Source organism: Furipterus horrens, unplaced genomic scaffold (assembly GCF_987537825.1).
Source record: "Furipterus horrens unplaced genomic scaffold, mFurHor1.1.pri manual_scaffold_5, whole genome shotgun sequence".
In the NCBI taxonomy this organism is placed as follows: Eukaryota; Metazoa; Chordata; class Mammalia; order Chiroptera; family Furipteridae; genus Furipterus; species Furipterus horrens.
Window position 1 is genome coordinate 45,233,559 of NW_028327175.1, and position 21,534 is coordinate 45,255,092.

The 21,534-nt window shown below is 36.9% G+C and overlaps 1 protein-coding gene across 1 annotated transcript in view; it reads left to right on the top strand.

The window, feature by feature from the left end:
* The window catches only part of FCHO2 (FCH and mu domain containing endocytic adaptor 2), a 111,175-nt gene that overhangs the window by 46,099 nt on the left and 43,542 nt on the right, over positions 1-21,534 (top strand). Inside the window, exons 7-9 of the mRNA XM_090276373.1 lie at positions 4,211-4,309; positions 5,063-5,159; positions 21,358-21,402. Coding sequence (XP_090132499.1) covers positions 4,211-4,309; positions 5,063-5,159; positions 21,358-21,402 — 241 coding nt within the window. The remainder of the gene's footprint in view (positions 1-4,210; positions 4,310-5,062; positions 5,160-21,357; positions 21,403-21,534) is intronic.

The window sequence follows — 21,534 nt, forward strand, 5'->3', positions numbered from 1 at the left end:
GGAAGAAAGGGCCACCCTCTGAGAGATTCGTCATTGACAATTTGATAGAAGAGATGCTGAAACCCAAGGGAGAAGCCAGAGAAGGAAGAAAACTGGGAAATGTAATGACATGGCAGCTGGGAAATGATACTCTTTCAAGAAGCCTTTAGAGTTAGCTGTGTTAAATTGAGGCTCCCACTCTAGTGAGATAAAAAGTTAAGATTATAGACTTCAGCAAGTGCCCTTTTGTCTTTTGAATCATTAGAACACTCATTTATAAGGCAATTATTGTTGACTTGTTAATTTTGCATCAAAATGACTAGTTTCTGTTGATGAAAATGTTTGCCTTTCAATTATTTATTTTGAAGGAACAGGAATTAGAATTTGCTAGACTTGGGGTTTTTGTTTGTATTACTTCATAAAAGTATTCTTTAAGAATTTTCAGCATTCATCTTTTCCTCTCCTTATCTTCCTCTTCTGCTTCCTCATTACAGTTGTTTTCCACATTGGTGGGGTTTTTTTATCCTGCCATATCCAGGATGGGAACATTCATTTATTTGGTCAGATGTATAAATATGTTTGTGCTCGCTCGTGTTCTCTCTCTCTCTCTGTCTCTCAGTCTCTCTCTCTCTCTCTCTCTCTCACACACACACACACACACACACACACACACACACACCAAGCACACACACACCACCACCACCACCCCCCGCCCCCAGCAGAACAGATGAACTATTGTTTGTTAATAAGACAGTAGACTTTAACTTATGCTATTTAGAAGTGAAAAGAATTATTGTCCATCTCTACTTTCCTTCTGTTCCAAGCTAAGCAGGTTGACCTAATTCCAGTGGGAAGGGATCTGTCAGTCTAATGAAAATCAAATTTAGGTGGCAGGACCCATATTTACTAGTGGGAAGGGAAATTGAGTCCCTGGGGTGAAAGGGGTTAGAAAGTACTTGCAGTATTTGTGATTTAATTTTTTTCATTTGTGGTTGACAGTAAGCATGATTAAAATCATGACTTTTCTTTGTGTTTATGCTTTTTACTACTGTCAAAGACACTTGAAAAACTTGAAACAAAATGGATATTTTGTTTACTTTAAACAGTTTGATGACTAGTTCAAGGAGATTGAGATTTGTTTAAGCAAGGATTTAGGATTAGAGTGCTTTTATATATACATATATATATATCTTTCAGAGAAGGAAAACTCTGATTCCAAAAAACCTCCGCTGCCTTGCGGCATACCTCTTCAGGGGAAAGGCTAAGGGAGTAAACCCCGACAGAAAATCCGGAGCCGGAGTCCCTAAGGCGGTTTGACGTCGTAGTCAACACCGGCAACTCCTGCGGCGCACCTGAAGCCAAGCTGTATTGACTCCGTCTTTCCCTTGGACCCTTCAGCTGCGAAGAGAGGGGGGGTCTGCTGCATGGGCAACAGCAGACCCTCCATATCACCCTGCCCAGGCTCTGTAGCTTCAGCTTCACTGGAGAGGACACTCCAGCGTCATCGCAAGATGTCGATTCAACACGGGAGGAGATAGATACCGTGTCACTCCCGAGTCGGACTGCACAGCCATTCTCGGGGTGCAGATAGACTCTTAAGAGGCTACACCATCGTCTCTCGAGATGGATGGCTGCCGACGACGATATATATCTTTGGTGACAGGAAGAATTGTACTTTATATATACTTTTGTAATAATATATACAAACAGTGAATTTGAAATCACAAGGAGGAAAAATTATCTCATTTGTTCAAGAAAGTTCATTTCTATATATCCAGACACATAAGAGTATATTCCCATTGCTGAATTGCTCTACTAATTTTGAGAAGCTCTGATATTTAGCAGTGTCTCCCCACCGAAAGAAACTCAGCACAATTTTAGGATTGCATCTGAATCATGTGTTGAGTTTTTGTGTGGCTTCATGCTCAAGATTTTTCTAAATAATTAGGGATCTGCCTTATTTACTGTAGCTGTTTCAAAAGAGAACGAGAAGGCAACACAGTTTTCTTGGAATTAGGGGTCATCTATATGCAATTTAGTGGCATTTTGACCAAGCTCTCCTGGATTTAGGTCTACCTGTCTGTGAGACAATATCTTGTTCATTAACTTACAGACATTTAAGATGAGGGTGACTTCTTATAATATGACCATAAAATAGAATCATGGTCCTGTGAATATTCCTCAGTTCTTAAGACTAATTCAGGATCTTGCGATGCTGGTATTCTCATTGACTTGGTCAAAGTTAGTCAAGACAAGCACTGTATTTTAACTCTGCTATTCCTCATGAATAAAATTTATTAAAGTGTTTGGATTATTGTTGCATTATTGCCAAAACTGTAATGGCACCATTGTTTGTTTGTTTGTTTGTTTTTAAGTTCAGAGGCTTAACACAAATATGGACATGATCATTTGGCTTAGTGATTTTTTGATTATGGAATTCAGTGCTTAAGGAAACTGGATATTAAATATGGGGTGAGGGAATTTGATTTGATAAATCAGAGAAAAATAAATAAGACATTTAGGTCTGTTTCTTAAAACTGACTTAATTTTGAGGAAGAGAAGGGTAATCAGGCTGTGCAATGGAAATGACAAATGTATTTTGTTTGAAAATGGCTAGTTCAGCATTTCCCAAATCCTGTTTTGAGGAAAATTGTTCTGTGAGATATTAATAAATATTAAGAAACAAAGAAAAACAAAAAGTGTTGTTGGGTCAAAAAATTTTGGAAAACATTGGCTTAAACACTAAAACAAGTTTTGTTATTTTAGTAATTTTCAGAGTTGTTTTTTTTTAAGTATATTGATTATATTGTTACAGTAGTTCCAATATTTTTCCCCTTTGCTCCCCTCTGCCCAGTACCCACCTTTTCTCCAGCAATTCTACCCCCCTTAGTTCATGTCCATGTCCATGGGTCGTGCATATAAGTTCTTTGGCTTCACCCTTTCCTATATTATACCTAACTTCCCCCTGTCTATTTTGTACCAACCAATTATGCTTCTTAATCCCTGCACCATTTCCCCGTTTCTCCCTTTTCCCCCTCCCAGCTGATAACCCTCCAAATGATCCCCATACCTCTGATTCTGTTCCTATTCTGGTTTGCTTAGTTGGATTTTCTTTTTTATTTTTTAGATTTACTTGTTGATAGTTGTGAGTTTATTGTCATTTTAGTGTTCATAGTTTTGATAAGTCCCTTTGACATTTCATATAATAATGGCTTGGTGAGGATGAACTTCTTTAGCTTTACCTTGTCTGGGAAGCACTTCATCTGCCCTTCCATTCCAAATGAGCTTTGCTGGATAGAGTAATCTTGGTTGTAGGTACTTGCTTTTCATCGCATTGAATATTGCTTGCCAGTCCCTTCCTGCCTGCAAAGTGTCTTTGGAGAAATCAGCTGATAGTCTTATAGGCACCCCTTTGTAGGCAACTCTCCACTTCTTTCTTGCTGCTTTTAGGATTCTCTCTTTATCTTTCACCTTTGGCATTTTAATCATGATGTGTCTTGGTGTGGTCTCCTCTGGGTCCAGCTTGCCCGGGCCTCTCCGTGCTTCCTGGATTTGTATGTCTATTTCCTTCCCCATATTTGGGAAGTTTTCCTCCATTTTTTCACATAAGTTTTCCATTTCTTTCTCTTTCTCTTCTCCTTCTGGCACCCCTAATTTTCAGTTTTTAACATTTATTGTGAAGCCAGGTCTAGCAGTGGTTTTCTTATGGGGAAATAAATACCAGAGTAACCTGGGAATTTTTTCCAAACAACCTTCTCACCCCCTTTCCACCCTAGGTAGTAGTGAAGATCTGTTTTGTAGTTTGAAAACATTACCCAGGTGATCTGATGCATCCCCACCTTCAGTTGAGAACTAAGTGAGTTTACAGGCTCCCCAAATTTATTTGACCACAAAATACATCTTTTGAAGACTATATACTAACATTTCAAGGATTAGAGGACATTTTGAGATTCGTGGGCTAAATTGTAAAGTCTTCAGAAGTAAACTGCAGTTTTTGTTCAGTAGACTAATTGTTTTTCGTTCTTTAAAAACACTTCTGCCTTGGCTTTTATGACCCATTTGTGTAGAAGCATTGCTAAAATTACATAATAATGGGTAGTTTAGTAGCTTGCTAAATTTGATTAGTTGTATTTAGATAACTTCTAAAAGTTTTTTTGATTTCTGCATGTATGTGTATATGTATGTATCTATATATATTTTATATATGTAACTTTCTATATTTGCTACTCAGAAATTTCAAGACATCGAGGAAACTCATCTCATTCACATAAAGGAGATTATAGGATCCTTGTCTAATGCTATAAAGGAAATTCATTTGCAAATAGGCCAGGTAAGTTTTTATTTCCATTGAACTGATTCTTGAAAATTTTATGTTCACTTATGATTCTTTAAAACCCCAATACTCATGCTACTGAATGATTTCAGGTAAAAAGTATGTGTTTACATATATTAAATATAAAATTGGATTTTTTATTATTTGGCCACCAAGGATGATAATTCAAATTAATTTTTAAAATTAACTATGTTCAATTCTCTTTACATTAAAATTATGATGTTACCAATTTTGAAATATTTCTTTTTTAAAGTTTTACTATTTTAAAAGTTAGAACAGCATCTTCAGTAAGTTACAGAACTTAGACATTTTCCAAAAATATAAAAGTGTTTAAGGATCACAATTGCAATGCATTGAAATACAGTAGAGAAAGATGAAGTCTGTTATTCCTTATTATTAAAGATCTAAAATGGTTTTAATTGCCTGTGTAATTTTTATTTATTGTAATAATTATGTTCTAAACATTCCAAGAGGGGAACATGAAACTGTATTTACTTCTAAATTAAGTTGACCTTGTGCAGCCATATCTTAAGGGGTTCAAGGTAAATAGTGGTTGGTACCCACAGATCTGCTAACACTGTAAGTTAGGGAGTGGAGCATGTTAAATTAATGAAAGTTCCTCAAGGCTCTGGGTCAAAAAACAGATTTTGATATAATGAATTTTAATTGCTATGTGGTGGAAGTTTTGTCTGACACAAGTAAGAGTGTTTATGGAAAAAGAAAGAATTTATCTTTCTCTCATATTAATAGGTCCATGAAGAATTTATAAATAACATGGCTAACACTACAGTTGAAAGCTTGATACAAAAATTTGCTGAGTCAAAAGGCACTGGGAAGGAAAGACCTGGTAAGATAATAAATTCTGCAGGGAAATACATTCACATTTCCCATCCTGCAACTAACGTGATTGCCTTTAAATTCCAAAACTGCAAAATGGAACTTGGGAGATTGCTAAAAATTTCTGTAAAATCTCAGGTATCATTTACTTTGTATCTGATGATATGTTAAGATTTTTGTTTTAACCAGTAGTGGTTAATAATTTAGCGTTACTTAAAATGGTTATTATGACCTTTACTAAATGAATATGTTATAGTTTATGTTTTTGAAAGTAAGTTAGTAACAGAAGGCCATTTTAGTAAGAGAAAGAGTAGGAGAAAATATTGAGTGCTCAGAGCATTGAGGCCAGTGAAGAACCTTTCTTAAAATTTAATACCTTTTTTCTTTTCTCATTCACAATATATACACATATAAATAGTATAAAATTTTTATATTTAGAATGAGCCAGCTGGACTCAGTTTTGATGATCCCAATTTTGTTGGCTGACATCCACAACAAACACACGTGTGCTGTTGTCTTCTACTTCATGGCTGACTGGGTAGTCAGGGGAACTTGAGGATAGTATAGTGGTCAAGCTTGTTTTTCCTGGGGGTGCTCTTCTGAGGATATTTAGGCTCCCTTCAGAGCCACAGTGTCTCAGGCCTCTGGAAGGTGGGTGATGTATGGATCTTCTTTTTGTGTGTGTCTGTGCATGACTTTTAACACTGCTTTCTTTAACTTTAAAGTCTTTGCCTTGGCTTTGGCTTTGGTGGGGCAGGGGCTACATTCTTCGCTTTGGGCGCCGTCTTGGTGAAAAGCTATTCAACAGATAATTGAGTGCTAACAATATTCCTGACACTGTTTTAGACACTAGGGATACACCAGTGAACAAATGCTTATAGGAATCCTGGTTCCTATCTTATGAACAAATATTTACCAGTATTCTGAATCTTATTTTAATAAGTGTTATGATATGTCAGATGTAATAAGTAACTCATTCCCTTCCCCTGCTCATCATACAAATTTCTTCAATCTATTCATTAGTTACTCTACCACGTTCTTGTAAGACAATTTGTTTCACAGGTAAAATCAATTCAGTCCAGTAAAGAAGTTAAAGTATGGTTTGGAATTCAAGAAAATAGATAAGTGATTTGTGGAGAAGTCTGGGAACCATTTTTATTTAGTTCATAGAACTAAGGCTTAAAACCTAAAGCATCTTGACTTCCTTCTACAATTCATTAAGTTTCAAATCATAGTGATTCAATTATGATAGTAGTTTTTCCTTCCAGACCTTTCCATACTTCCTCTATCAACCTGATTAATTGCAGCAGCAGGTTTTTAAGTACTAGCACAGCAATCCATTTTACATGTTGTAGCACATTCATGTTTTGACTATACAATTATGAACATAATTGTACTACTCATAAATCTCTGACTTTTCATTGTAGACAGAATGAAATTTAGACTCTGGACTTGGATTCAAAGCCTTTCAGGATCAGGCCTTGACTAGTCTTTAGTTTTGTTTTTCATTATTCTTTTTACAGATACCTTCAGTGTAGCCAGCCTAAACTGTTTACAGTTTCCTGTACAAGCGCCTCCTTTCCTTTTGGTACCTTAGTTGCCTCATGTCCTTACTCGAGCAAATGTTATATGCCACTCCTTTCCTACCCCATGTCTTCCAATTTATTTGTCTAATGAATGAATTCTTTAAGAGTCAGGTCATATATTATTTCTGCCATCAAAAGTGCCAGAGAACTTTAACAGTATTTCTTTTTGGCTTTGTTGCTATCTACCTTAAATTGTAATAATTGTGTACTTGTGAAGAAAAGTTATCTATTTGATTCATCCGTTTGTTTTCTTTATGTGTGAACAGTAACATTTTTATTGAGTGAACGAACAGATGGGCATGTAATGGTAAGGTTAGCATATTAAGGGCATTGGAATGGATGGATTTACTCTTTGAAAAGTCTTGGTGAAGGAATCGTAAATTATAGTTAAGGTTTAGTGAGCACTTAACTCTGTGCTATGTACTGTGCTAACCACTTTGCAGGCAAACTTTGATCTTCAACAGCTCTTGAAAGGTAGGTGCTGTTATTCCCATCTTTCAGATAAGGGAAATGTTGAGAGGTTAAATGATTTGCTTAAACTAGTACATGGCAGAGCTGGGATTATGCTCGGATTCTTGACCCCATTGCTCATGTTTTGGAGCAATTACAATAGAACTAAGTTTACATAGAGAGAGGGAATAGGATATTGAGATATATAACTACAAAATGATGAGAAACCCTAAAATTCCTTGAAAAGAATTTAAATTATAAATAAAAATCAATTAAGAGAGATAAAAACAATTAGGGAACAAATTGAATTTTATGGAGAGCATTTAAAAGTGTTCATAAATTAAAGATGTATTGCCTGGTTAAAAATGGCTTAGACACAAGTGTCGCTGGTTCAGTTCCCAGGCAGGGTACACGACTAGGGTGCACGTCAGGTCCCCAGTTGGGGGCGCAAGTGAGAGGCAACCACACAGTGATGTTTCTCTCCCTCTCTTTCTCCTTTCCCCTCTCTTTAAAAACTAAAATAAGTAAATAAGTAAGTAAGCAAGCAAACAAAAAAAATTGGCTTAGACAGAAATCTGAACAAGATTGGTAGACTATCAGTATCTTATTTGCGACATTATATTGTAGTCTTGCAAAATGTTACAGGAAACCAGGCAAAGTGTACAATTCTGTGTGAATCTACAATTACTTCAATAAAAATTTCAATTTTCTTATTTGTGGCACAGCATAGTACTTAGCCTTGTAGCTTGTAGGACACTCTTTACTAGCACTGAGACCAGTTGGGCTAATAATATCTACCTCATGGGTTTGTGAGGTTTATATTGAGATAATGTTACACTTATTGAGTACTTAATACATAAATGTTAGTTTTAAAAATCTATTCCTGATTAATAGGTAGCTAATAATGGATATTGGTTTTTTATAAATTTAAATATACTGGTCCCAAGATATACAAAGACATGTAGAAAATTTCTATAGCTAAATGGTGAGCTGGAGTCCAAGAATGGTGATGACGTGGGCTTTCCTAGACTGTTTCGGTATGTCTGTTGATATTGTGATTGACTTGCACAAAAAGTGATCCTAGAACTAAAAAAAAATGAGGATGGGTGTGGGGTTGAGTGAAAGGATACTTCTTTAGTTGACTTACTGTGGGTGACTAGTTACAGCTCTTTTATATAGATTTGTCCAGAAAAAGTCCAGCCATTGTTACTATAACCAGAACAATTTGCGTGACATCAACATAACCTGTCAGCCAGCCAAGGAGAGTAGACTGGAACGCACATGCCTGAACAGTGATGACTTCACTGTACTAGTCAGTGGGGGCGGAGAGGTAGATGCCATTGAGTGACCATGTGTATTGAGTGGCCATCACATTCAAAATAACTGAGCAAGTAGAGCAACAAATTTGCATCAATATTTGTGTTGAGCTTGAACATTCCTCCGCGGAAACTGCTCAGATGATTTCAGAAAGCTTTCAGGGACGATGCAGTGAGTGCAGCGCAAATAAAAGTGTGGCACAAATGCTTCAGAGATGGTCAGGAATCTCTGGAAAGTGATCCACATTCTGGAAGGCCTGCAACAAGCAGAACATCTGTGAATGTTGACTGTGTATGAGCTGCAATCAACAAAGATCGGTGACTGATAGTGGGAGAACTAGAAGCTGATCTAGGGATTCCAAAAACTACTGTGTCCGAGATTTTGACACAGGATCTTGGCATAAAGTGTGTCGTGGCAAAATTTGTTTTGTGGCTTCTGTTACCAGAGCAGAAGGAACATCGTGCTGCAGTTGCTAATGACTTGATTCAAACCGTTACCAATGAACCTAAAGTAGGTCCCAAGGTGCCTACTTTGAAAGGAACTGAGGCAGCATTGTCATGTACAATATTTCTCATATCTTTTATCTTCAATAGATGTCTCTTTTTCATATTACATGGCTGGGTACTTTCTGAACAGACCCCGGTATATTTGTTTAGCTATGGACACTTGAACAAATGAGTCTTGTAAGCCAATGCAATGATGAAAATTTTGTGTTTCTCAGAAAAATAAGTCAAAATTTTAAATGTGAGTGTATGGAATTTACAGACTTACAGAATTTTGCTTTGTAAGATGTATTCTGACCTTCAATTTGTATATTATTGATTGCTGTTAACATTTTATTTCTCCTGTTTTGTAAGGGCCCCTTCTGGTGGATGAATTCCTTCCTAAATTACTTTTAGTCCTATGGAATACGCATTTTAAAAAGAGGTTCAGTTCTTTAAAATCTTTATAAACCTAAAAGTTAACCTGTTTCTCTTGTGCTGAAAATGACTGCTTTCTAAATCAGTTATCTGTTGAAAGATATAACCTCTAACTTTGTCTTCAATTATCCTGTGTCAATCAAATACTTTGAGAGCACTAAATATTTTTCTATTCATTGAGACTATTTTATACTACTTATTATATGCAGTAACATTTTCGTCATTACTTTTTCATTAGATATAATCGACATATAATGTACTAGTTCTTTTTTACATGGTCTTAAATTTATTTTTTTATATTTCAAAACTATTTGTTGTATAAACATAAGCACACTCACAGAAGCAAATAATTCCATCACCCAATAGTGCAAATTGTGTTCATTTTTCTGTTTTGCCTTCCACTTTTTGTCCATATATATATATATGATATTTGCAAGTAGTAAACATAGCCTAGATATCATTTTGCTTTTTACCTTTTTCACTAACGATATCTTAAGAATTTTTATGTGGTGCTGCCTATTCTTCATAGTGATCCCTTTAATATGGCCATTTACATGTGCTTTTTTAAAAAATTAATCTTCATTGTATTTTTTACATTACCTTTTAGTCCCCTAGACTCCCCCTTTCCCCAAGCGATCCCTGCACTGTTGTCCATGTCCGTGAGTCCTTTTTCCTTTTGGCTCAACCCCTCCACCCTCTAAGCACCCCTGCCCCCCCAACTAGCTGTTATTCTGCTCTGCATCTATGAGTCTGTCTCTTATTTTCCTTGATTAGTTCAGTTTGTTCATTAGATTCCACATATGTGTGAAATCATGTGGTATTTGTCTTTCTCTGACTAGCTTATTTCACTTAGCATAATGTTCTCCAGGCCCATCCATACTGTTGCAAAAGGTAAAATGGTCTTCTTTTTTACAGCCAAGTAGTATTCCATTGTGTAAATATCCCATAGTCGTTTTATCCACTCATCTACTGATGGACACTTGGGTTGCTTCCATATCTTGGCAATTGTAAATAATGCTGCAGTGAACATAGGGGTGCTTTTATGTTCTTTTGAATTAGTGTTTTGGGTTCCTTTGAATATATTCCCAGAGTGCAATTGCTGGGTAGAAAAGCAGATTCATTTTTTTATTTTTTGAGGCATCTCCATACTGCTTTCTATAGTGGCTGCACCAGTCTGCATTCCCACCAACAGTGCAAAAGGATTTCCCTTTCTCCACAGACTCTCCAGCACTTGCTGTTTATTGATTTATTGATGATAGCCATTCTGACAGATGTGAGGTGATATCTCATTGTAGTTTTAATTTGCATTTCTCTGATGATTAGTGATGTCGAGCATCTCTTCATAGTCCTCTTTGGAGAAGTGTCTATTCAGGTCCTGTGCCCATTTATTAATGGGGTTGTTTTTTTGGTGTTGAATTTTGTAAGTACTTTGTATATTTTGGATATTAACCTCTTATCAGATGTATCAGTGAATATATTCGCCCATTCTGTGGATTGCCTTTTTATTTTGTTGATGATTTCCTTCACTGTGGAAAAAGTTTTTAGTTGGATGTAGTCCATTTGTTTCTTTTTTCTTTTGTTTTTCTTGCCTGGGGAGATACATCCAATAAAAAATTGCTACAGGCAGTGTCCGAGATTTTGCTGTCTGTATTTTCTTCTAGGATTTTTATGGTCTCTGTTCTAACATTTAAGTCTTTGATCCATTTTGAATTTATTCTTGTGTGTGGTGTAAAAAGGTGGTCTAGTTTCATTTTTCGGCACATACCTGTCCAGTTTTCCCAACACCATTTATTGAATAAACTATCTTTAGCCCATTGTATGGGCTCACTTCCTCTGTCGAATATTAATTGACTCTAAAGGTGTGAGTTTATTTCTGGGCTCTATTCTGTTCCATTGATCTGTGTGTCTGTTTTTATGCAAGTATCATGCTGTTTTGATTACTGTGGCCTTATAATACAGTTTAATATTAGGTAGCATGATTCCTCCAAATTTGTTCTTTCTCAGGATCACTGTTGCTCTTTGGGGCTTTTTGTGGTTCATATAAATTTCTGATGTATTTGTTCTATTATAGTTCTGTGAAATATGTTGTTGGGATCTTGATAGGAATTGCATTAAATTTATAGATTGCTTTGGGTAACATGGGTATTTTAATGATATTAATTCTTCCTACCTATGAACACAGTATGTGCTTCCACTTACTTGTATCTTCTTCAGTTTCTTTTTTCAGTGTCTTATAATTTTCTGAGTACTGGTCTTTTACATCCTTGGTTAGAAATCTAACCAATTGTGAATGGGATTGTTTTCTTAATTTCTGTTATTTCATTATTGACATATAAAAATGCAACTGATTTCTGAATATTAACTTTGTATTCTACTTGCTGAATTTGTTTTATCAATTCTGGTAATTTGGTGGAATCTTTGGGGTTCTCTGTGTACAGAATCATGTCCTGTACATAAAGACAGTTTTACTACTTCCTTTTCAATGTGGATGCCTTTTACTTCTTCCTGTCTGATTGCTGTGGCTAGGACTTCCAATACTATGTTGAATAAGAGAGGTCAAAGTGGACATCCCTGTCTTGTTCCTGATCTTAAGAGGAATGCTTTTAGTTTTTGCCCATTGAGTATGATGCTGGCAGTGGGTTTGTCACATATGGCTTTTATTATCTTTAGGTATGTTCCCTCTATTTCCACTTTGCTGAGAATTTTTATCATAAATGGGTGCTGGATTTATCAAATGCTTTTTCTGCATCTGTTGATATGATACTGTGGTTTTTATCCTTTATTTTGTTCATATGTGAATCACATTTATTGATTTGCAAATTTTGTACCAGCTTTGCATGCCCAGCATAAATCCCACTTGATCATGGTGGATGATCTTCTTGATGCATTGCTGTATTTGGTTTGCTAATATTTTTGTTGAGGATTTTAGCCTCTATATACATCAGAGATACTGGCCTATAATTTTCTTACTTTGTAGTGTCTTTTTGTGGTTTTGGCATTAGGATAATGCTGGCCTCAGAAAATGAGTTTGGGAGCCTTCCCTCCTCTTGAATTTTATGAAATAGTTTGGAAAGAAGAGGTGTTAGTTAGTTCTTCTTGGAATGTTTGGTAAAATTCACCTGTGAAGCCATCTGGTCCAGGGCTTTTGTTTATTGGGAGTTTTTCAGTTACTGCTTCAATTTCACTATGTGCAATCTGTATATTCAGATTCTGATTCTTCCTGATTTAGTTTTGGGAGATTGTATGTTTCTAGGAATTTACCCATTTCATGCAGGTTGTTCAGTCTGTTGGCATACAGTTAGTTGTTCATAGTATTTTCTTACCATCCTTTGTATTTCTTTGGAGTCAGTTGTTATGTCTCCTCTTTCATTTCTGATTTTATTTATTTGGGTCCTTTCTCTTTTTTTCTTTATGACTCTGGTTAAAGTATTGTCAGTCTTGTTTATCTTTTCAGTGAACCAGCTCTTGGATTCATTGATCTTTTGTATTGTTTTTTTAGACTCTGTTTCATTTATTTCTGCTCTGATATTTATTATTTCCTTCCTTCTACTCACTTTGGGCTTTGTTTGTTATTCTTTTTCAGGTTCCTTTAAGTGTGAAGTTAGATTGTTTATTTGAGCTTTTTCATGTTTTTTTGAGATAGACCTGTAATTCTGTGAATTTCCCTCGTAGGATTCCTTTCCTAGTGTCCCACAGATTTTGGGTTGTGGTGTCCTCATTTTCATTTGTTTCAAGGTATCTTTTCATTTCTTCCTTGATCTCATTGTTGACCCATTCATTGTTTAACAGCATGTTATTTAGCTTCCATGTCTTTGTGTGTTTTTCAGTGTTCTTTATGTGATTGATTTCTAATTTCATAGCATTGTGGTCAGAGAAGCTGCTTGATATGATTTCAGTCTTATATTTATTGAGACTTGTTTTGTGTCCTAACATGTGGTCCATCCTAGAAAACGTTCCATGTGCACTTGAAGGTATGTAAAGCCCTGTCGGCTATGACTCAGTGACTTGAGTGTCGGCCTGCGAGCCAAGTGTCGCTGGTTCGATTCCCAGTTAGGGCACATGACTAGGTTGCACATCAGGTCCCGAGTTGGGGGTACGAGTAAGAGGCAACCACTCAGTGATGTTTCTCTCCCTCTCTTTCTCCTTTCCCCTCTCTCTAAAAATAAATAAATAAACTCACAAATAAATAATTTTTTTTAAAAAAGTATGTATATTCTGTTGCTTTGGGGTGAAATGCTCATAAGATATCAATTAAATTCATTTGCTCTATTGTGTCGTTTAAGGCCAGTGTCTCCTTGTTGATTTTCTGCCTGGTAGATCTGCCTGGAAGTCAATGGGGTGTTAAAATCCCCGACTATGACTATTTCTGTTGATCTCTCCCTTTATGTCCATCATGATTTGCGTTTTGTACTTAGGTGCACCTGTGTTTGGTGCATATATGTTTACTAGGGTTATATCCTCTTGTTGGATTGTTCCCTTTATTATTATGTAGTGTCCTCCTTTATTTCTTACTATAGCCTTGGTTTTAAAGTCTTATTTTGTCAGATATAAGTACTGCTACTCCAGCTCTTTAATTTTTCATTTGCATGAAATATCTTTTTCCATCTTTTTACTTAAAATCTGCATGTATTTTTTTTTTTTTTTTTAATCTGAAATGGGTCTCTTGGAGGCAGCATATATATGGGTCTTCTTTTCTTGTTCATTCAGCTACCCTATGTCTTTTGGTTGGAGCATATAAGCCACTTACATTTAAGGTGATTATCAATAGAAATGTATGTAGTGCCATTTTATTGTTAGACTGTTTTCCTCTTTTTCTTCTTAAAGTAAGACATTTAATGTTTGTTGCAGTACTGGTTTGGTGTTAACAAACTCCTTTAGCTTTTCCTTGTTTGGGAAGCTCCTTAATTCCCCTTCAATTTTAAATGATAGCCTTGCTGGGTAACGTAGCCTTAGTTGTAGGTCCTTGCTTTTCATCACCTTGAATATTTCATACCACTCCCTTCTGGTCTGAAATGTTTCTGGTGAGTAATCAGATGGCAGTCTAATTGGTGCTCCCTTGTAGGTAACTGCCTGCTTTTCTTCTGTGGCTTTTAGGATTCTCTCCTTGTTTTTAAGCCTTGTCATTTTAATTATGATGTGTCTTGGTGTAGGTCTCTTTAGGTCCAGCTTGTTTGGGACTCTGAGCTTCCTGGATTTGTGCATCTTTTTCCTTTACCAGATTAGGCAATTTTTAGGTCATTTCTTCAAATAGATTCTCAATCCCTTGCTCGCTCTCTTCTCCTTCCAGTATTCCCATGATGTGGATGTTGTTATGCTTCATGTTTTCCACCTTATTTCTTAAGCCTTCCTCACTTTCATAATTTTTTTTCTTTTTGCTGCTGTGCCTGGGTGTTTTTTTCACTACCTTGTCTTCTAAATCTTTGATTCATCTAACCTGCATATTCCTTCCAGTGTATTATTTATTTCAGATATTGCATACTTTATTTTTGACTGTTCTTTTTATGGTTTTTATGTCTTTTTCATGCTTTTGAGTATCCTTATACTAAACTCTCACTGTGATAAACTGCTTGCCTCTATTTCACCTAGTCTTCTACTGGAGAATTCTCTGATTCTCTCATTTGGGGTCTGTTTCTTTTGTCTTTTTATTTGGACTGCTGCTTTGTATTTTCCACCTTAATTGTTAAACTAATCAGCCACTAAACTGATCAGTTGTTAAAGTAATCAAGCTGTAATCAGCATTCTGCCTTAAGAACAAAGGGTGGGGCAGAGTAATTCCTCAGGTGGGCTCTTGCTTCCCCTCAGGCTGATGTCTGAGAAGGATGGCTCCTGCAGTATGGGGAATGACTCAGCACAGGGATCCTGGTGGCTGCTCCCTCAGTTCTCTCCCCAGAGCCACCAACCCCAGACTCTCCTCAGGCGTCTCTAGTTCACTCTGCCCTCCCTCTGCTGGAGCCTCCCCCTGCTGGAGCCCAGGGTAAGTGGCTGCAAATGAAATTTTGTGCCTTCACCCTTTAGGAAGTTCTCTGAGTCTCTAGCCATCTCTCCCTGGTGGACAGAAACCCTGCTGATTTTCACAGCTGGATGTTACCTGGGTTCCTTTCTGGCTCTGGTGCTGTAGGCTGGGGAGGTCAGCTTGGGATGTATACCCCAGACTTCTCAGGAGGTACCCCCAGCAGCTGAAATACCCCAGCAGAACTTCTTACCACCCATAGGAGCCCAGCAAGCCCTCATGTGTCTACACACTCCCTCTCAGTCTTGTTGTGGTGAAGTGGTTTCTTCTGTCTGTCCATGGTTATAGGGCTTCTTTCCAGCAAGTGTTCAGTTGGTTATTCAGGTTGATTTCTCCACAATTTAGTTGTAATTCCAGATGGTCCTGGGAGGAGGTTAGCATAGATTCCACTTACTCTTCCACCATCTTGCATCCCTTGTTGATAATGATTTGATATATTTACATATTGTGCAATGAATGCCAAAATAAGTTTAGTTAATATCCATCTCCACACACAGTTGTTTTTTTTTTTCTTGTGATAACAGTTTTTAAGAACTACTTTCTTAGCTTTCAAATGTACAGTACAATATTGTTAAGTGTATCACCATGCTGTGTATTACATCTCTAGGACTTCTTAACCTTATGGCTAAAAGTTTGTGCCTTTGACCACCCTTACCCATTTTGCTCACTCCTCACTCCCCTCTTCTGGCAACCACCAACCTGTTCTCTCGATGAGTTTTTTTATATTCCACATATAATTAAGATCATGCAGTCTTTGTCTTTCTCTGACTTATTTCACTTAGCAGAATTTCCTCAAGTTCCATCCACATTATCATAAGTAGCAGAGTTTCCTTCTTTATTATGGCTTAAAAGGAAACTTAATGGAAAGAAACTGAGGTATCCAAAATCAGAAATGTAGCCAGGCTGCAGAAAGAAAAACCCAAACCTGTAGGCACACTAGGTATCATTTTTTCTTTATTTGATCTCTGCATTTCTGTGGCATTACTATTATTATTATTATTATTATTATTTTACAGAATGGCTTTCTTTGCTTTTCCAGTTAACATGACATAAGGTGACCTCCCAGTAATTTCTAGATAGTTTTACTTTTTCTTAATGGCATCCGCAGCTCAGAATTAACCCAGGTTTCTGTCCCTTTCCAAATTTCTGGAAGAAAGAATCTGGTTCAAGTAATCTTCAGTCAGGTAATTTTTCTGGTCCAGTCAGTTCTTACTAGGTCATGCAGTATATTCATGGCTTCTGTGCCATTTCTGAAGAAGGGGTAAGTCATCAGAGAAGAGAGATTATAGTGAGCTGGGTATAATTACCCAAGGTTTTATCAGGATTACATGGTGAAAATATGACTCAGTCTGGGGGTGTGGAGGCGTTGTCAGATTTTGATGTAGGAGGAGATTATATTTCAATGCTAAGATTCTGTCTTTGGAGAAATAGATGAAAATTTGGACGTTTTTAGTGACTGAAATTCCATGGTTATAATTCTGATCTTTGTTTTAAGACCATGGTTCCTAAGTTTGTCTCATCACTGGTTCTCAAGCCTTGAGTACATATAAGAACCATTTATAGAAATTTTTTCCCTTTTCATTTCTCTTTTCTTTCTTAAAAAAAAAAATGTACAGGTGTTGTACTATCCCAGAAATACTGACTTCATTGGTCTAGGTTGGGTCCCTGGTACCACAGTATTTTAAAATTCCTCATCTGCTTGTAATACGCAGCCATTGTTGAGAACCTGGAGCATTACATCACTGGATGCTTATTGTAAGTGTAGAATTTCAGACCCTACCCCAGCCCTACTGAATCAGAATCTGCATTTTAATAATTCCCAGGCAGCTTATATGCATAGTAAAATTGGAGAAGCACTCTCTAGACTTAACTGAATATTGAGCAATGCACTCAGGGGTTCACAAGGTCTATAGTTTTTAAAAGTGTAATCCCAGGACTGTGGGCATCACCTGGGAATTTGTTAAAAATGCAAATTCTTGAGCACCATCCTGTACCTTCCAAATAGGATACTTGGAGGGTGGGGCCCAGCAGTTTTTGGTTGAACGAGCCCTCCTGGTGATTCTGATGCAGAAGTTGGAATTTGGGGCCATTGGATTGAAGGAATTTTTTCCTCAAGCCCTTTATTAAAATAAATACTCTTGAAGTGAAGTGGCATTGATGTTGCAACTTGTAAGTGATTTGACAAGTGAAAAAAAAAATACTGTGTGTGTATATATGTATGTGTAGAGAGAAAGAGAAAACAACTATGACAAAGTGTATTATTGTTATCCCTCATATCATCTATAAAAATGATACAACTTAGGTTCTGAAAGAGTAAGTAACTAGTCCAAGGTAATCAGCCAGCAAACACATGGTAAAACCAGAATTTGGGCCTCCATGCTCTTTGCAGATCACCACAAGCTGGAGTTTGATGCCCTTTTTCACATCAGCTTGCCTGGTTTGTCATCCCAGGCATGCAGGAATGTGGCTGTGTTGCATTCCACAGACCCAGGAGCATGCTGGAGAATGTGTCATTGACTCTCATTGTTCTGAGCCAAACCCATCTTTCCTTCCTCCCTCCTGCCCCTCTGCCTCTTCTATGGCCCTCGCTATCATTCTTTTTGTTAGGCTTTGGTGGTCTGGGCATGTTTGTATCTTTTGCTTTGGCTTCTAATTAGAACCAAGTGTTCTGTGGTTTTACTTGGGCACATTCAGGAACATGCTTCATTTGAGTAGCCCAGATTTATTATTTGAGTTTTGAGGCTTATTTTAACTAGACAGAGTCACAAATTTGCCCTGTTGATGGTCTGAGATTTAGAATTGATTCCAAAACAATGGGAACTATTAATTAAATATTTCACATTTTTTATTCTGTACATCATTTCGCAAAATACTTGTGGTGATTAAAGATTACTATTAAATAAATTGTCTTTCCTACTATAACATTCCTTAAAAATTTTGATCCAAATTAGATTAGAATGAATTCTTTTGGCTGTTAACTCTTTTTTTTTTCTTTCTTTTCTTTTTTTTGATAGCAGTAATTTATTCCTATCTGATGATTAAAACATCATATGTAAGAATTGTTTTGCTTTAGATCATTGGTCTCTTGGAAGTCTGCCTTTAATTTCTTCTGCCTTTAATTGAACTCATGATGTCATTTTTAGATCATGTGTAAGAGAGCATCAGGGGACAGAGCCAAAATAGTCTTACTTTTATACAAACTAAATTGCCCTTTTGGCCCAGTATAAAATCTAAGCGCTAAGAGCAGTTACTTATTTTGACAACAGAATTAATTGAGCCTAAAAGAGTTGAAATTCCAGTCGTAGCAAACTATTCTTTTTGACTCTCACTCTGGCTTTGGTATTGTCAAGAACAGTAACTTGTCTTATGATTAAATAGTAGAATCATGGGCAGTGGACAGCATTTGAGGGAGGTGATGAATAAACTTTCTACTTGTGAAACAGTTCAGAAGTGACATGCTGCGGGGAAGGTCAGAATGTGATATTCCACTGAGCCATCAACTGGCACTGAGCCAGGCACGCAAAGCTTTGCCATGCGGAGCATATGCCATTTGAAAGGAAAACTTTTTTCATGCATGATTTAATATATTTTTTAAAGGGTATTTTAAATTTAGTTTTATTATACCACAAGCTGTTAGTATTCTGATTTTTTATAGAAAAGCTGATATGTGGATCGTACTCATTTAAAAATTTTAAATATATATTTTACAATTTGAAAGGATTTGGCATTTTATACTTTAAAATGTCATTTTGAATAGTTTATTTTTATTGGACATTTTCATATTTCAAATGGATTATAAGGGGATGTTTAGAAAAGATAAAAAGAAAAGCCATCAAGGTTATGTCTGGTATAGGAGAAAGGTTTTAAGGTAGGGGCGTAGAATTTTCTTTAAAGGGATTAATTTTATAGTGTTAAGGTGTGCCTTTACTATTTTCACATGTATGAAGGTATCTAAAAATCTTAAAAGAATATATACTGTATTTGCTAAAGACTTGTAAAAGTCTTTCTAGATATATTTTTACATCTGTTCAGAAAGTATCCAGCCATGTACTATGAAAAAGAGACATTTACTGAAGAAGATCTAAGATACAAGAAACATTGTACATAGGACAATGATGCCTCAGTCCTCTTCAAAGTAGGCACCTTGGGACCTCAAACAGTTCTCCCAGCATCTCTTCCACTATTCAGAACACCTAAAATCCTTTGTTGGAATCACCATCAGCTGCCCCGTCATATTTACCTAAATCTCATTGACAGTCTGAAATCTCTTATCTTTCAAAGGTGATTTTAGGTTTGGGAAATGCCAGAAGTCACAGGGCGCCAAATCTGGGCTGTAGGGGGGCTGAGTCAACTGAGTGATTTGCTGTTTCACAAAAAAATGGCACAATACATGATACATGAATGGGCGCGTTTTAGTGATGAAGGCACCGTTCATCAGTAGCCCATAGCTGCGGCCATTTTGATTGTATAGCATCTCTCAACCAACGAAGAACATTGAGGCAGTGGTCCTTATTAATTGTTTGACCTGGAGGGGCGTACTCATGATGGACAACACCTTCCCAATCAAAAAACACAGTTAACATGGTCTTGATCTTGCTGCAACTTTGCTGCGCCTTCATCGGGCATTGAGAACCAGGTGACTTCCATTGGGAAGACTGGGCCTTCATTTCCAGATCATAGCTGTAGACACATGATTTGTCTCCAATTATGACCACCTTGAGGAAATCTGGTTCGTAGGTAGTGGTTTGAATCAAGTCATTCATTAGCAACTGCAACTGTTGTTCCTTCTGCTCTGGTAACAGAAGCCACGGAAAAAATTTTGCCATACACATTTCATGCCAAGGTCCTGTATCAAAATCTCAGACACAGTAAGTGGTTTTGGAATCCCCAGATCAGCTTTTAGTTCTCACACTGTCAGTCGCTGATCTTTGTTGATTGCAGCCCGTACATGTTCAACATTCTTAGATATCTGCTTGTTGCAGGCCTTTCAGAATGTGGATCACTTTCAACAGATTCCCGACCGTCTTTGATGCGTTTGTGCCACACTTCTATTTGCGCTGCACTCACTGCATCATCTCTGAAAGGCTTCTGACTCATCTGAACAGTTTCTGCAGAGGAATGTTCAAGCTCAACACAAATATTGATGTAGATTCGTTGCTCTACTCAGTCATTTTGAATGCGATGGCTACACAGTACACATGCTCACTCAATGGTGTCTACTGCCCCCACTGACTAGTACTGTGAAGTCATCATTGCTCACGCATGTGTATTCCAGTCCACTCTCCTTGGCTGCCAGGTTACATTGATGTCACGCAAACGATTTTTGTTATATTAACAATGGCTGGACTTTTTCTGGACAGACCTCGTATATAAAGGGCTTTCAGTAATTTGTGATTGTAATAATAGGCTAGTTTCAGTTTTTTTCACTGTTAGGATTGATTTTTAAATTTCTTACTGATGTTTTAATTAACACTATCACATGACACTGGACACACATTTCAGAACATTTCAAAAGATACAGTTGACCCTTGAACAATGGGGGGTTGGGGGGGGTTGATCCTCACATAGTTGAAGATCTGTATATAACTTTACTCCCCCAAAACTTAAGTTGTCTCTTGGTATTATCCATGGGGGATTGGTTCCTTGACCCCCAAGGATACCAAAATCTATGGATGCTCAAGCCCCTGTATAAAATGGTATAGATCAATGCATATAGTCTTCCCTTAGCATCTGCAAACTCCCAACTGTGGATCAAAAACAGTATAGGTATTTATTGGGGAAAAATCCACTTATAAGTAGACCTGCACAGTTCAAACCCATGTTGTTTAAGGGTCAACTTTATTATAATGGGGTTTGCTTTAATTGTTTCCTAACAGATTTTATTTTTTAACTAGCAATTTATATATATACATATATATTTTTTAGGCCTTATTGAATTTGAAGAATGTGACCCTGCTAGTGCAGTTGAAGGTAAGTTGACCAGTTGTAATGTGTGGCAGCTAGCTAATATCTTCTGTTTGTTGAACAAATAAAAGAAGGGCTGCTATCCATTGGGGTCAGCATGTAGATGAAATGATGTAAAATATCTGAATATGGTTTGAA